Raw genomic sequence first — 16,112 nt, 5'->3', positions numbered from 1 at the left:
AAACACTTTTGTGTAATTTACATGAGCAATTTAAAAATTAGATACAAAAAAAGCTTTTTGAAGAACTGGAGAAGAACCTAGGTTTCAAGTTGTATTTTTACAATGCAAGCAATCAGAATGAAACTTGTAAGGTTGTTCTGGTGCTATTAAAATGCAAATTCAGTGCAAGATTGTTTCAATTTCTTATTTTTTTCCTCTAGCATCAGAGAGCTTTGGAGCTAGGTGATGCAATTAGGGCTTAGCATCTAAAAATGTTCAACAGCTTAGCTGAAGAAACAGCAAAAGAAAAGAAAGGAGCAGTTATCAAATGATAACTGGACCACAAACAATATATAATAAAAATTGGACGTTTTGCTTTTAATCTCTCATTTTTTCCTCAAGCTGTTGGTGGGACGGCTAAGCATACTGAAGCACCTACCTGTTTTGTAAGCAATAATTATCTAAATAATGTTCTTCAGTGAGTTTTAGTAGTGCATGACTAAAATTACTCCATCCTAAAAATATATATATATATATATATATTTAAATTGTCAACCATATATTGTCTTGAATATGCACTTTGTCAGTGTTAGAAGTTTTAGTAGTCTTTCCTATTTAAGAATTTCCTAACAAAAGGAATTCTAAGTAAAATGATCAAAAAGGGAATTAAATGACTACAAAAAGAGTTATGAAAATGGATTAGCTAGATATGACTAAGATGACAGAGCTGGAATACTTCACACTCTTTCACATGTGACCGCCCTAGTCTACACCTTCCTTTTAGCTTCCTTCTTCTGAAGGGAGTCACTGTGCACAGTTTTTTGTGCCTTCTTTTTCTCTCAACTTTATCTGTTTTATTCCCTGTTCATCTCTGAGGCTGCTGTGACAGGCACATTCAAGGCAAGAGGTATAACTGCATATACTAACTTGTGGTCTACCTCTTATGAGGTGTTCCACTTTGGAACTTATTCTTTTTCATTTTACCAGCTCAATTTGTCTCTTTCCCCCTTCACTACCTCTGCAAAACTTTCTCTCAGGCTCTCTTTACAATATTTTCTCCCTTTCACACATTTTTGCCAGCCTATCTCCTCTTCCTTTAGGACAGAAACAATTTGTAAAACCACCTATTTCAGCCCTGTAGATAGCTGGGTCTCATTTTGCCCTCTTCCTACAGTTACACAACAGAGGAAAACTCCAGGCTAACACAGGCTGTCCCACCAGCAAGGGGCAGCTGTCTGAGGAGAGGCCTGAACCCAACAGCTGCTCCTTCTCAGTACTCCAGGTGCAGGCCACTGCCTCAGGTTTCATTTATGGTCACCCTTGCTTCTTGGAGTTGCTTGCCACTTAGCTAACGCATAGAAGGACAACTTTAAAAACCCACCCCAGCAGTGATGACTTGTGAATAACAAGGGACTGATGTAGCAGGGGCAGTTTTAAGAATTGAAAGGGTTATAGCTATTTCCACATAGCAATTACTGCCCTCCTTCCCACAAAGGTAAGCCATCTTTCTACGTGCAGAGCTCCCAGGTGCCAGCCCTCCTCTAGTAGGTGCTAACAAGCAGCCCAGGGCAGTCCCCACTTTCAGAGGCAGTACATGTGAGCTGCCCTCCTCAGCATCCACACCACATCACACAGCAGGGGCCGTGTTTGTATGGTATGCATTGGCTCTGCCATGGCAGTGTAAGGACAGCAGGATCAGCAAAGCAAAAAGCACGGTCTTCAATGCTGCTCATGGGGGTTAAGAGGCTAGTGCAGGCTACAGCCTCCCTCTAAGAAATTACATTCTCTCCTTTGGTGACTCAACTATAAAATATTTAAGCAGAATTGTGTTTTAACCAACACTGTGCCATCAGGCTTGCCTTGTAGCCTCAGTCTTCACTGCCCCATTCTTTTGGATGAAGTTGGGTACTAGCCTTGATATCTTCCACCAAGCAAAACAAATCCTTTTACCCTTTTCTTACGCTTGAAGGGAGCTTTACTTACGAGTTAATGTTTAAAACAGCTTCTTTAATGACAATGCAAAGAACTCTTTCTTCTTTTTAAAATGCAACATTTGTCCTATTTAAGGTTTCAGGCTCTATATAACTATACTCCTAGGAACGAAGATGAATTGGAGCTCAGAGAGGGTGATGTCATTGATGTGATGGAAAAATGTGATGATGGATGGTTTGTGGGTATGTTTTAAATGGTTGCTTTTTCATATATTCTTTATTCCTGACCTCTGCTGCCCTGTTTGTTTGGTGTCTTACAAACTAATTAATCTTTGGCATTCATTGTAATACACCTGAACCTGGTTTTACCAGGGGAAATCCCCACCAAAATCCTGTGAAGTTAATGGATGATCATTCACTTCTGCAGTTGGGAATTGACACATGCTTCTAATTTGTTGTACAGCATTATTATCATTCTCACAGTGACACAGTGGACTGTGTATTGCTCCTCATAAAAACTTACATGAGTACTGCTACAGAACTGACTATTTGTGAAAACTGAGTATTACTGAACAAACAGATGCTTAGGTCTAAATAAGGTGGCTAAATCATTGCATAAACATTCATGCACACAGTGGCTAAGTTCTTTATCATCTTATTAATCCTTAGCATTTCAAAAATCCAAATTAGTTAACTACAAACAAATGATGCTGTTAAAACTAAATGATTTCTATGCACCAAGTCGAAATTTCAGCACATTAGATTTAGCAGTGATTTCAACTGAGCTATATAATTCAATCAGATATGCCTATATTTGCTTTTTCCTTCCTGCAGATATAATTTGTTAAAATTCACAACTCGCAAATGAAACACAAAATTCACTTAATTTAATGTAAAGAACAGTAGATACATCTGTAAAATATTTTTTAAAAATTCAAGGACATGCTTACATAGAGATTTTCCTGTTATTATTGCCTTCTTTCATCTATTGCTTCTAATTTCAGGAACTTCAAGAAGAACCAAATTCTTTGGTACTTTCCCTGGAAACTATGTCAAGAGGCTGTGAATTTTTTTCATTCTTATTTATGCTGCATCTCTGCAACATATCTGCATAAAGCTGCTAGAAAACATGCTACGCTGGCCTTCTGTTTTCTCGCTTGCAGTCTCAAATAGAGGCCATCCAGTTCATCCTCATCCCATCCCATCTGCCAAACCGTTCCAGCAGTATTACAGCAACGACTACCGTGTGAATAACTAAGGTTTTCTGAAACAAGAGGAATCCTCCCTACCTATAAGTACTCCCTGCTTTTAACTCTTTTTATTTGAAACACGATAGGAAAAGCCTGATGAGAGGTACCCAGAAGAATTGCTACGGTGGTGGGGGGTGTAAGGAGAGGGAGAAAGCCTTCCTGTTTGGGACATTTGTGGTACTATCATGAAGTGCGATGGGAAAACAAAATTTTTCAGCATGCATGTATAACAGAGGGAAAGTTGCTGCTTACTATTTAAGAAGAAAAAAAAAAAAACAACAAAAAAGGCGTTTTGAGTTTTCATATTCTTATTAGCTTGGCAGCATTTGTTGCTTTCACTTTGCTGTATCACAGGTTTGCCTATTGTACTGGTTTACAATGACAAATTATAATATAGGTTTTTTGCCTGCACTTGTATGTTGTAACTTATGCACAGTGACTGTAAAATCTCAAGCAAGTGTAGTGAAAAATGGAAGAACTGCAAGTGTTCTGATGGTGCAATGTTATTTGCTAAACCCTTTTTTCCCTATTAAAGCTACAGCGTTTTCTCTTCAAAGGTAAGAAGTGCAAGAGGTGTAAAAACCTCAGGAAACAGGATTTAAAGAAGAGACAGACAGTGATATAAGCACAGACAATAACAACCTGCTGATCATATGACATTAAATGGCTGTAATCAAAATGTTGTAATAGTCAGCAGCATGAAATCTGAGAGGTTAGTGTTTTTATGTACCACAGGCATTTTAAGAAGCAGCAAGTAAACAGTGTTAGTGCAAAGGATTGTTTTTCCTCTAACATAGCCACCTGAAAAACATTCACAAGTATCATGTACTGATTTATTTCACTATACACACACACACGTATATATATACACATGTATGTTAACAAAATCTGAGTTACACTTTTTTTTTTTTTAGGAATTTAGTACATTAAAAAAAATCACAAGTATTAAAATCAATACGTTTGAGAGGGTTTGGGTTGTTGTTGGTCTTTTTTTTTCCTGAATGAATCAAGTATTTGAAAACAGATATTCTCCATACGCAACCGTAAGCATAAATAGCATACTAAATTAAGGCACAGGATGATAATGACTACGACTTCATGAAAAAAAAAAAAAAAGATTTTTTTTTTTTCCAAGTCAGATTTGTTTTCTTTGGCACCTTATAGATGGCAAAAGCTTCTACTGCATTTCTCATGGGTAAAGGACTGAAATTATCAACATGTATTTAGCCTCTGTAGCATTTTGTACATATGTTTGCTTTTTTGTACAGAGCCATTTGGTTGTCGATTTAAAAGAAAAAAAATCAAGTTTCTTATTTGATCTTCACCCTCTTTACATACAGAACATTTCAATGCATTTTGCTTTACTTTCTCTATTTACCATAAGCACATCTGAATAGTGCAATTCTGTAAGATAGCATTTTATGCAAAATTTTATTAATTAAAATATGGTTTACCAGCCAAATCTAAATGTACATATGTCTTTATTACTGAGAAATGTCATTAAGACGAAGGTAAAGAAACATCTTTGTGCAGCATACCTTTATTATTGCAGATTTAATGGCAAAAGCTTTATATTTCAAAGGCTTTCAATTTTAAACTAGATCTGCATGCAGCTTTGCTGTGAGATTAATTCCTATCTTTGATGCCATTTATGATTGAAGACTTAAATATCTGTTGCCTGTGATATTTAAAAAGTACTGTTTCTACTCTGTATCTGATTTTAGAAAAATACAGGTTTTTCATACCTGGCTTTCAGGTAATTGACTTTGAATTCCTACAAGCAAAAGGTCTCTGTGTTTTTTTCTTGAATAGACTTCTAATAAATTTTGCTTGGAGTACACAAGTGTTTCCCTGTCATTTCTCAAATACATGTAACAGATACTCAAGTGCTACAAAGCTCTTTAGGCTTTTACATGCAAGTACAATCAGTGTTGCCTTTACAGAGATTTTCTACTACCACTGAGCATACACAGGTTGCAATATGGACAACCAGCATTGTCAACACAGTTGTCACTTCATCCACTTCAGTGTCACCCCTATAACTCCTGAATCCAAAAGGAACTCCTGGGCTTTCTGCACTGACTGCTAATGCAAGGTAATTTTTCTGTTACCAGAGCTGGCCTTTGCTCCTGAAGCACAGAGATAAAGTACATTACTGAAGCCCTTTGTATCTCACAGAAGTTCCACACCCTAATTCTTTCCTTAGCAAAAGGAAAACAAGAGAAACAAGCTTAGAATTAAGACTTAAGGAAAATACAGGCTTGGGAGAGAGCATCTTATACTTGGGACTCTGCCTGAAGCACTGAGTTACATCCTGTTAATGCCTCTGCCTGGCAAAGAGCAGCTTGCTGTTCAAACAAAACCCAAACCCACAGGAAGCAGAGCATACAGGCAGCAGCCTTCTTTCCCTGTGTGGTTACTCCTGGTGCCTCCGGGCTCCCTGGTCCTGCTCCTCCAGCCCTCGCTGGCCTCCACTGCCAGGATGACACCTTCCAGACGTGCTGTTCTGCACTCTTACTGCTGAAGAGTGCCACATTCTGGCACAAATAATCTATTTCTGACTTGCACAGCTTTGTCTTTACAATAGCTGGGCTGTTAAAATGCCAGCAAATGAGCTCCTTTGTCAGCATAAACAGATTCTGCTGGGAGTGATTTCAATTTGGACAAGGCCTAATTTAGGCAGCAGTGCTGTCTCTGAGGTAAACATGCCCTTACAGCACTAAGTTAGCTTAAACCCACCACACGTCTCTTGCTCTATAAACTAATGGCTGAGTATACAAGCACATGTTGTGTGGTTTGCCCTTCTGTCTGTTGGCTGGGTGATTCTGTGCATCTGAATTCTCTTTGCTAATTGCAAGAGGGAATTAAAAAAGTGTAAGGATAGATCATAATAAGAATTGCAAGTCACTGACACCAAGAAAAGAAAAGAAAAACTGTAGTGTCTGTGGTTTAGTCAAAAAGTGTTGCAAGGTGACCAGAAATGTAAAATTAAAGGACAACACGGAGGTGCAAGTTCTGTCCAGGTAAACAAAATATACTGGAATAAGCAAGGTCTGTTGAAATTCCTCCTACACTATTTAAGTAACAGACCAAAGGACTTTTTGAGCTTTCTTGTAAAATTCTGATATACTCCCCTATAAATTCATGGAGGGTAATGCACAGAACTGGAAGGTGCTATATCTCTAACCAGAACTAGAGATAAATTGAGAAGAGAGACCTGTAAAACTTTATGTCAGTCAGTTTAGGATTTTTTTCTAGAAAGGACCTCAGATTTTTCTAGAAAATGGTATAGCAAACCAATTCTCCTTAATTTTACTGAGGTATGTAGCATGGATCTTAACTTCTATTAGGATTTTCTTTTAGTGCTATCACATGATAGCTATACTGGCAGGCTGAGAAAAGTCTGCTAGAGCATTCCTGAAACTAAGTTCGTTGCACAGCTGCACTGCATCACAGATCAAAAAGTCATGCAACCAGAGCTTCCCCAAACAGCAGCAGATTCTGCTGCCTACCTTTTGGCAAGCTATCCGCCTGCTGTCCATCACCTGCATGGGAGACAAAGGCCACTACAAAACAAAACCAAGCAACTCCACAAAACACCAACCAACCAGGGACACTGAGGCATGAGCTTTTCAAGGTAACACTATATCCCAAAGCTAAGGGTCACCCCAGCAGTTTTAACATTCTGTTGCCCGTGCCAAAGCCAAGTACGTTGTCATTCTGCAATGCCCGGTATTTACCAGCTGCCTTTTAGCTGCTGCTATACACAACTGTGGCAGGAACACAGGGTGCTTCCTGTAGATTCCAAAAAGCAACACACGAGCTAATGGGAAGCTAGAATTATGAAGTAAGCAGCTCTAGAAAGACCTCAGGTCATTGTACCATGTAACTATAAATGCTGCAAGGGAAACCCTGGCTTTGCTTCAGTTAACAGCAAACTCCACTGAAGTCAATAGATTCTGAATTTGCTTCAAGGATCGTATTGTTAATACATTTTCTGCCTTAGTTTGAAAAAAAGACCGCAAAAGAGAGAAACACTGAAGCAACTGGATGTCTGATCTGGGATGGTTTTTAATCACATCAAGCAGTATGAGTGTGGGCAGAGCCCAGAACACACTTCTTCAGCTGCTCCCACTGCACAGCACAGCTGATAGTAGGTACTCTTCTCTAGGGTCTAGCTGACACATTCACTTGAAGTCAAATTGTACACACCACCACAGTTGCAACAGCACATTAAAAATTGAACTACTGGCCTTTTCTGATTTGTTTACACAGCATAATCTCTTGTTATACTCAGTAAGGACCAATCAGACACAAACCTGAATCCACCCATCTTACAGAGCCTGGAAGTTCCCAGTCCAACATGTAGAACGAGGTACCTCGTCTGTTCCAAGTAAGCAGGGGATGCTTTAGGCTTTCTTCTGCAACTCCTCAGATAACCAATACCACACAGCTATTTGACTGGATGCAAAGAGTGCTTTTTTTGTTTTGTCTACCCCCAGTGCCACACGAGCTAAGTTTTAAACTCCTAGCCAAAATTGCTCCATAGGATCTGTTATTCTCATTAATGCATTCTTTTGAAATATTTATCTACCAAGAATATGATACAATTCACTGAAAGGGAAAGAGAAAAATGAATTTCTGCTTGCACATCCCTGACTCAGATACTGCTTAGGTCACATAAAGTGATGCTGGTGACTTACAGGCTCTTATTCACGTACTTTTGCCACTCTAAGACAAAGAAAGACTAACAGAAGTTTCCAGGTTAACATGCAGTGACAAAACCAGCGAAGAGCTTGAACAATACAGCAGGTACAGTTTTTGTTTTCATCCTGCTGGTTGGTAACACTTTGCACCTTACTTCCTTAGCAGTTCTGAATCCATAACTCCCAACTCCTGTTTCATTTGCTTTGATGTGAGTCCCATGTGTAAACTGTTACAGAGTTTTGCCATCTAGTATTATATTTGGGAGTTGTTGAGGAGCAACGTACTAACACACTATTTAATCTAGCAGAAAGCTTTCATACTGAAAGAGCTATCCCAGTAAGCAGCTGCAGCAGTGACGTCACGTCTAATTGCAGATCTGGTGCAGAGGATTCCACTGCACAGTGGCATTACATCACAAACGACTCCAAAGGGAAAAAACAAGTGTTGTCTGACAACCAGAAATGCGTTGCTAGGTTTATCTTCAGAACAGATACTCCAGCTTCAACCATTTACATTTCTTGCTGCCAACACAAATAAACGCTGAGGCCATTATTTTGCACCCACGTACACGCATAGCACAGTAATCCTCCTACATTTTCCATCCACCAGGGAAAAAACCAATTTTTAGAATACCCCAAGAATAACATAATTCTGTTTCCAGTCAAGATGGTTACCAGACAGTTGCACACAGGAGAAGAAACTTATGTCACAAGCTCCCATCTCACTCTATGAGGGGGTCCTGTATTCCCCTGGGCCCACTCCACATGCCTCACTCTAGCTCTAGCCAATTTGAATAGTAGCTTTCTATTTAACTACTGGGCCCTTTAATACTTCTTTGGCCCCTACTCCATTTTAGTTCATTTCAAAACTTTCTACAAACATCACGCGTATGTGTAATAGGGTAATTAAACCTGCATCAAGATTTTCCCTTGCCACTGAGACAGGTAAGCACAAACCAATGCTGTAGACGGCAGCACGAGTAGCCCAAACGTCATTCTAAGTGGGTCATTGTATTGCTGCTGCTGCTGCCATTAGCCAGATAAACCTAGAGCACAGGAGGGCACAGCTAGTGCTTCCCACTCTGGAGTGAGGGTTAACACTGGCAGCTGGAATGTGAAACATGTACAAACACTGGCTGGCGCAGGAGCTCTAAAAGGCTTTTCTTACACTACTACTGATTCATCTGTTATAGATAGGTGTTTTCTACATGTAACTGGAAATATTCGAACAGGTGAGAATCAGCCCTTCCCCCTCTTAAACCAAGGAAGAGAATAAATTAATGCATCAAAACGTCTGAGGTAGTAGAAGGCAATGCTTGCATGCCAATGGAGAGCTCTGTGCACTATTTATAGATCTTCTTCATGTGCTCCATGGGGCTCTTACTTTTCCCTCCTGTTCCACCACTCATTCTCTTCTCATCAGCTCACTGAAGGAAAGACTGCAAGGCATGGAAGGTGACATTCTACAACTGAAAAATACTAAGGATCTGTTTTACTCTATTCAGTGTTTCTGTCTCATGCACCATCTTATCCAGACATCCCCTAAAGCGCTACCTGCATCATATACTCATTGAGCAAGACTATCAGATCAAACAGTCAACTTGACAAAGAATCTTCATAGAATCATGGAATGGTTTGTGTTGGAAGGGACCTTTAAGATTGTCTCGTTCCAACACCCCTGCTATAGGCAGGGACACCTCCCACTAGACCAGGTTGCTCAAAACCTCATCCAGACTGGTTTCTAATGCCTCCAGGAAGAAGGCACCCACAATCTTGCTGGGCAACCTGTTCCAGTATCTCACCACCCTCAAAGTAAAGAATTTCTTCCTAATATGTAGTCTAAGTCTACTCTCTTCCAGTTTAAAACCATTTCCCCTTGTCCTGTCACTACATGCCCTTATGAAAAGTTGCTCCCCAGCTTTCTTGTAAACCCCCTTCAGGTACTGGAAGGCCACCAAGAGGTGTCTTCAGCACCTTCTCCCGGCTGAAGAGCCCCAGCTCTCTCAGCCTGTCCTCATAAGGGAGCCCCCTGATCATCTTCATGGCCCTCCTGGTCATCATCAGGGAGGTGGAGAGAAAGGGTAATGATCGAAAGGTAGATTTACTCCATTTCAAATGACTTCCTCTATAAACAGAGAATTTTCCTTAAGGGTCTTCCCTATGGAGAGATTACCCTCCATTTCTGGCCTGGATTTCTATACTACCGAACAACTTCAGGAGCAAAAGTTCCAACTACATAAGAGTATTAACTCCCCGCATACTGGAATAAAGCAAAAATGAACATGTAAATATTGGTTTAAGACTGTATTTGTGCATATTCGTATCTGACAATTTCTACATTAACTATTTCAAATGCAGTAATTACTTGTCAATAAAAACAAGACTTCATGATAGTTACATTTCTGCTGGTTTTTGCCGACACTGCACTGACATTCTTTCACAGTATTGACAGCTTTTTCAAATATTTTTTCACTGCATATTTAGTCCTACATTCACTGAATAAAAGCAAAGAAAAGTGCAATCAGGGCAAAGTGTGAAAAGCATAATTAAGTACTTTTATTCAGTATTTGATTTTGCTGTTAAGCAACTAATTCATGGTTGTGGAAAAGCTGGTTATGTCCTTTTAATTAGCAGAAAGAAATCAAAATTATAACTAGGAAAATACTTAAGTACAAGCTAAATTTAAGTATCAAGCCTGAGTAACTACAGTGCACATCAAGATTCTAAGATCCAGTTTTGTGGCCTGCTACAATCTGAAGCTGATGATCTCTGGCTCTCATCCCACCTTATACTTAAAACAGAACACCATATTTGTCTTTCAGCTGTTGCTGTTTGTCATGATCCAGTAATACAGCCAACTCTCCCATAGCAACTACTTTCATAATGCTAAACTCAAGCCACACAGAAAACTGGAAATGGAAAACTAGATATAAAATACAGTGGTTTATGAAACATCAGATAACAATTGTACGTTGCATATTTTTTACGCCTGGTTCTTAGAGAAAAACATTCAGGATGTTTGGTACTCAGGCTACAAAAAGTGTGTTGTTGTCTGTACCCGTGATCTCATAATTTTCTTGTATATGAAGTCTCTTCTCACGGGAGACCACAAACAGATCAAAATGAAGAGAAACTTCAAAAGAAATGAGGAGCCCTTGACAGGACAGGTAACTTTGCCTCCTACCTTGCAAGTATAAAGATATTTCAGAATTAGGTTGTTTTTTTTTTTTGTTTGTTTGTTTTTTTTAATTAACCCATTATTTACAATAGAGGGCATTCTTGATGTCAGAAGTGAGATAACACTTAAATTATAAAGAACAAAAGAAAAAAAAGTTGATTTAAAAGATAATCTCATCAAGGCTAAAGAACAGGCACAAAGTACAAATCACAGTCATATCAGCACAGGCATTTTCTTCTTTACCAAGAAGTGACTTCTTTATTTGACTCCTCACTTCAAATCTTCTTCAAGATATAAACTTTTACTGACAACAGTAATTTAGGAGGGGAAAAAAAAAAAATACACTGACATATTTCCACAGGGAGAGATGTATGTGTACACACACGCGCACACACACACACGTGCTCACAATTTTGATCTTTATGGTAGTTGGCAGAAACTTCACCACTCCAAGAATAGCAAGATTTCATCCAGTAACAACTAAAGGAAATCTCTTTTTATTAACTATACTAATCTCTTTGGAAAGCATTTTTTCTTAGAGAAAAACTGCTACCACCTCCTGCCTGACAGGTTTTGCTAGTCAAGACAAATTATACTGTATATCTTTTTCTAGAGTCCTGAACCTTCCAAAATTCTCTGGAATTTTGGTTACATCACATGCTGCAGAATAAGGTCAGCTCCTCTAGTAGCAGCACACGTAATCTCCACATAAACATTCTTCTTCCTATATGTATGGGAACTATTGAGTCACAGCTTGAACCATTGGTTGAGCACCTGAGGAAAGGTCAGCCCTGGGAGCACAGGTGAGGGCAATTCAGTTGTGCGACCAGGAGGGCTGGACTCTGGCTGCATCTCTCTTAAACTTCATTTAAGAGCTGACTGCCAGTGGGGAAGGATCCCTTTCAGGAGATCCCTTCTTGGTGAAGCTTTCCCCTGTAAACCTAGAATCTTCTGATATGGGTGAGCAATATTCTTCCCTTCCTTTATAGCACCTCTCTGTTGTGCCAGTCCTTCCATCATTGCACTTTTGTTGTATGCCTTTCCCACTGTATTGAGCTGTCCACTTGCTATGCTATAATTTGCTTTTTAACCTTGCTTATTGAAGGCAGCTAATCTTGCAGGCCTGTAGTCGCTCTACATTAAAGACCACATTTTAAAATCACAACGTATATTCATAGCAGGGACATTGTACCATAGCACCTCACCCCCGTTTTAGTCTCAGAATACGGTAAGTCACACAATGGCATGACAATGGTAACAATGACAAAAAACACATTAAAAATAATAATAATAAAAAAAATACTACACATCATCTGATATGTACCCAGAAGGAAGTGACTGGGAAAATCTGAAACATTAACATCCAGCAGCCTCTAAAGATTTACAACTGCTGCTAATTACAATGTAATGAATTTCAAATTAACATACTCCCTTAGAAGAACTAACGCTCCTTCCATTGCCTCCACTGTTTCCCTGCTCTTAATCACCTCACTTGCTTCAGAAAGAGCCACACAGCCTGCAAGTTTCAGTGCATTGTCAATGCTTGACATGTGTTGTGTAACACAATGCAAGAAAACACATACCCTTACCTATCATTAGTATCCTTAAAACACCAGTAAATGGATTTTGCCTTACACTAATGCAGATACCCTTTCAGTTTTCAGCCCATGCACTCAAGAATATCATGACAGCTGTTACTCTGCAGCCTTTGCCCTCTCAAGATGCTTTAGTTTCTACTTAACTGCTGCAAAAGGTCTCAGCCGAACAGTAATAAGGCATCCGAAAAGCAGCCTCTTCCACTTCTACCAGAGTCCTACAATGACCACATCTGCTTATCAGCAGCATACAGAACAGGTGACAGGTCCACGTGCATTTAGTCAGAGCACTATCAGAGAAGCTCAGTTGTGAGAGCAGCCAGCAGCCACTATGAACAAACTAGTACTAACTCACATTTTTACCCCTATGGTTTGGGAAGAACAGGAGATAAGTCTCTTGATCCCATCAGATCTCTTTTACCATGCCTTTAATAAATATGATAAGCTTTCCTCCGGAAAAAGTGAGGTCAGTTACCATATAGTCAAAAAAAAAAAAAAAAAAAAAAAAAAAAAAAAAAAAAAAAGCAACATAGAGTCATAGAAATCAAGAAAAAGGCCTAGTTAGAAACACAAAATGAGACTTTGCTTTTTATTAGAGGCAGTACTGGGTGTCTGAAGAATTATGTTACAGTCCATGTAGATACGTGTCATTACACAACTAATGAAGAATTTTAACTCTTTTCCTGAATGCAGCTTTATAATACATGTAATGAAAGAGTTTTCAGAAATCTAACAATTTTTATGCATTATTCATTCACGTAATACTTAATGGCAAGCACATCAGATAGTTGTTTAACAACTACTTTATGCTGTGTAAAAGATTATATATCTAAGAGTCAGCATGTTAATTTATGAAGCATACTGGACTGATCTGTTGTGCTGGCACACAGCCTTGTTAACTTCATTCCAACTTTACTCTTCTGGAATTAGCTCTTTCAATTCCCAGTGCCAAAATGGGCTTTAACTTTAAACCTAATAAGGGATCAGCTTGCCAAACTCGGAGGTGACGTTTGATCCTAGCTATTAACGGGAGCAGAACCATCAACAACTGAATGGACTGAAAAGAAAAAACAACTTAGAGTCATGTTGCTGTTCTAGTCTTTAGGATTCTCCACCATACCTTCTGCTGGCTTTTAGCACAGAAGGACAAGACCCTTTTCTTATACAGTCCTTGCAGAAAACATTCAGTTCTCATAAAAATAATGAAGCATGAAATTGGAGAATCAAAATAATTAGGCATGCAAATTGAGAAGTCTTTCACGACTTACTTTTTGGCTAAGAATCATAACTACAGTATGTGCTGACATTATATCAGATTCACAGATAAACCAATAAAGGACAAGAAATTTCTTCTCAAGTCACAACAATATCTAACTCTGATAACACAGAAAAAGGCAGCAGAAATGCTGCAATGGAAGTAACACTTCAGGTAACCAGTGCATGAATGGGAATTATAAAAACACAGATGGAAATTCAAATGTCTTCCTTTTGGGAACTTCTCTGCAAATGAATGGATGGACAAGCAGGACTCAATGCCTTAATGTGAATAAGCATCTCATTCAACTTAAAATGCCCTTTAGATTTTCTTTGAAAAGCAGAGTCATACCAATCACATTATTTCATACAAGCCTCCAACTCCTCCTTTGCCTTTTAAAAAAAATGAAAAAGGCAAACAAGAAAATCAGTGCACAGATTTCAGGCAAGGTGAAAACTCAAAACAAGCACATCTATGATTAGTGAAACAAGTCTTTTAAAATAGAAAATTTCAGTTTCTTCTTTCAACTTGCTTAGATGTTCATGAAATGGAACTCTGAAATATATTATGATAGCAGAAATTTACTTTCCACTTATTTGCCTGTTTGGACCACATCCTTAACATAGACTTTAAAAAGCTATAAGGCAACTACTACCCACTTTATAAGCAAGCAGCTTCTTGTAGAAAAGAGAGCATATACCAAGTTTAATGAGCCTTCAGACACAACATTTATCCTTTACTCAGTACCTGTCCAGCAGAGAGATGTACAAGAGCCATGTGAAAATGATGGTCAAAAATCTGAAGTGAAAGTGCAGTTGAGCCAAATCATTGTTTCAGAACAACTGCAAAGCTGGAGCATGGGGAGGACTTGTAGGAAAACCCTTTTCTACCTCACATGTTTTCCAGCTAATGCCTGGGAAAGGGGTGCAGCACCTGAAACCCACTCTTCCACTTTGCTAGACGCATGATAAGAACACTAGAGTTGCCTGTCATACTGATTAAAAACATGAAAAAAATGAAAAAATTTCTCCTTTGCCGGGAAAATATAAAGATGGGTTATCACACATCCACCAGAAAAAGCTGAGATGAAATATGCATTGAGATCCAAGCTATTAACTATTCCTGTTCCTTGGTAGTTCAATTAGAAATGACTTCAAACTGTACTTAGTCATATCTTGCTGCTTTGGGAAATCATTATAAAATTGCAAACATTTGTTATAAGAAGATTTCCCATATACCCATGTGTTTTGAAATAGAAGTCAGGCCATGCAGCAGGGAATATTCTGGCCTTTCACCTCTGGAGAGCCAGTTTAAGTACATACTGTTCCACATGTGTAAGTGATTTTCAGGCTCCACTTAGTATCCTAGCTGTTACTGTCCAAAATTTACAGAGAGGCTCAGTACACTTTATGACAAGAAGCTCCAGAATAGGTCAGGTTTATCACACTTCTGACACCAAATGCACACTTTGAGGTTTTTTTTGTTGTTTCTGCCCAGGTTCATTCTGTTTCTACAGCCTGCAACAAAGCATTCCAGGAGTATACAGAAGGATGCGTCAGTATTAAACATTTGGTATTTTTTAGTAATGAAATCTAATTTTTTATATATATATATATATATATATATATATATATATATATATATATATATATATACACACACACACACTTTTTTTTTTTGTACATCCACTGTATTGATTTATCAGGAAAATATTTCCTTAGAATCATAGAATCCTTGGAGTTGGAAAAGACCTTTAAAGGTTATCTAGCCCATCTTCTCTGCAATGAACAGAGACATACACAGCCAGATCATGTTGCTCAGGGTCTGATCCAGCCTCACTTTGAAAGTCTCTAGGGATGGAGCATTAACCACATCTCTGTGCAACCTGTGATATAATATTGCCTTTTTCTGGGGAGGGGAAAAGGAGGTGGGGTAAAAGTTAAAAGGATAAAAGAGTACATAGAGTTAAAGCTCAACTAGTGACACATCAGTAAAACAGGATTCAACACTTGCTGTCTGGAACAACAGCAATTTGGAGAGTAAATCTGCCTTCCAATTAAATAAGGGAGAAAAAAATAAATCTTTGATCCAATGTTCAGTTTGATATGAGCATGTCTTCCGCTGCAATTAATAGCAATCACCTGCACAGTTATTTTTTAAGCCTGCTCTCTCCCTACATGTTTCTAATGAGAGTAGAAGGGATGGAAAAGCACATCTG

At 38.7% G+C, this 16,112-nt stretch overlaps 2 protein-coding genes across 12 annotated transcripts in view; one reads left to right on the top strand and one right to left on the bottom strand.

Moving 5' to 3' along the window:
* SORBS2 (sorbin and SH3 domain containing 2) overlaps positions 1 to 4,290 on the top strand; it is a 141,979-nt gene extending 137,689 nt beyond the window's left edge. For all 3 annotated transcript variants that reach the window (XM_048941150.1, XM_048941151.1, XM_048941152.1), the window contains 2 exons: positions 2,047 to 2,153; positions 2,915 to 4,290. In XM_048941150.1, the coding sequence (XP_048797107.1) occupies positions 2,047 to 2,153; positions 2,915 to 2,976 (169 nt within the window). In that variant the 3' untranslated portion in view covers positions 2,977 to 4,290. The remainder of the gene's footprint in view (positions 1 to 2,046; positions 2,154 to 2,914) is intronic.
* C4H4orf47 (chromosome 4 C4orf47 homolog) overlaps positions 1 to 16,112 on the bottom strand; it is a 92,454-nt gene that overhangs the window by 19,543 nt on the left and 56,799 nt on the right. The gene's annotated exons all lie outside the window — the stretch shown is intronic.

Source organism: Lagopus muta, chromosome 4 (genome assembly GCF_023343835.1).
Source record: "Lagopus muta isolate bLagMut1 chromosome 4, bLagMut1 primary, whole genome shotgun sequence".
NCBI lineage: Eukaryota > Metazoa > Chordata > Aves > Galliformes > Phasianidae > Lagopus > Lagopus muta.
Note: the sequence above shows the minus strand (reverse complement) of the source record. Positions and strands in the feature narration are given on the sequence as shown.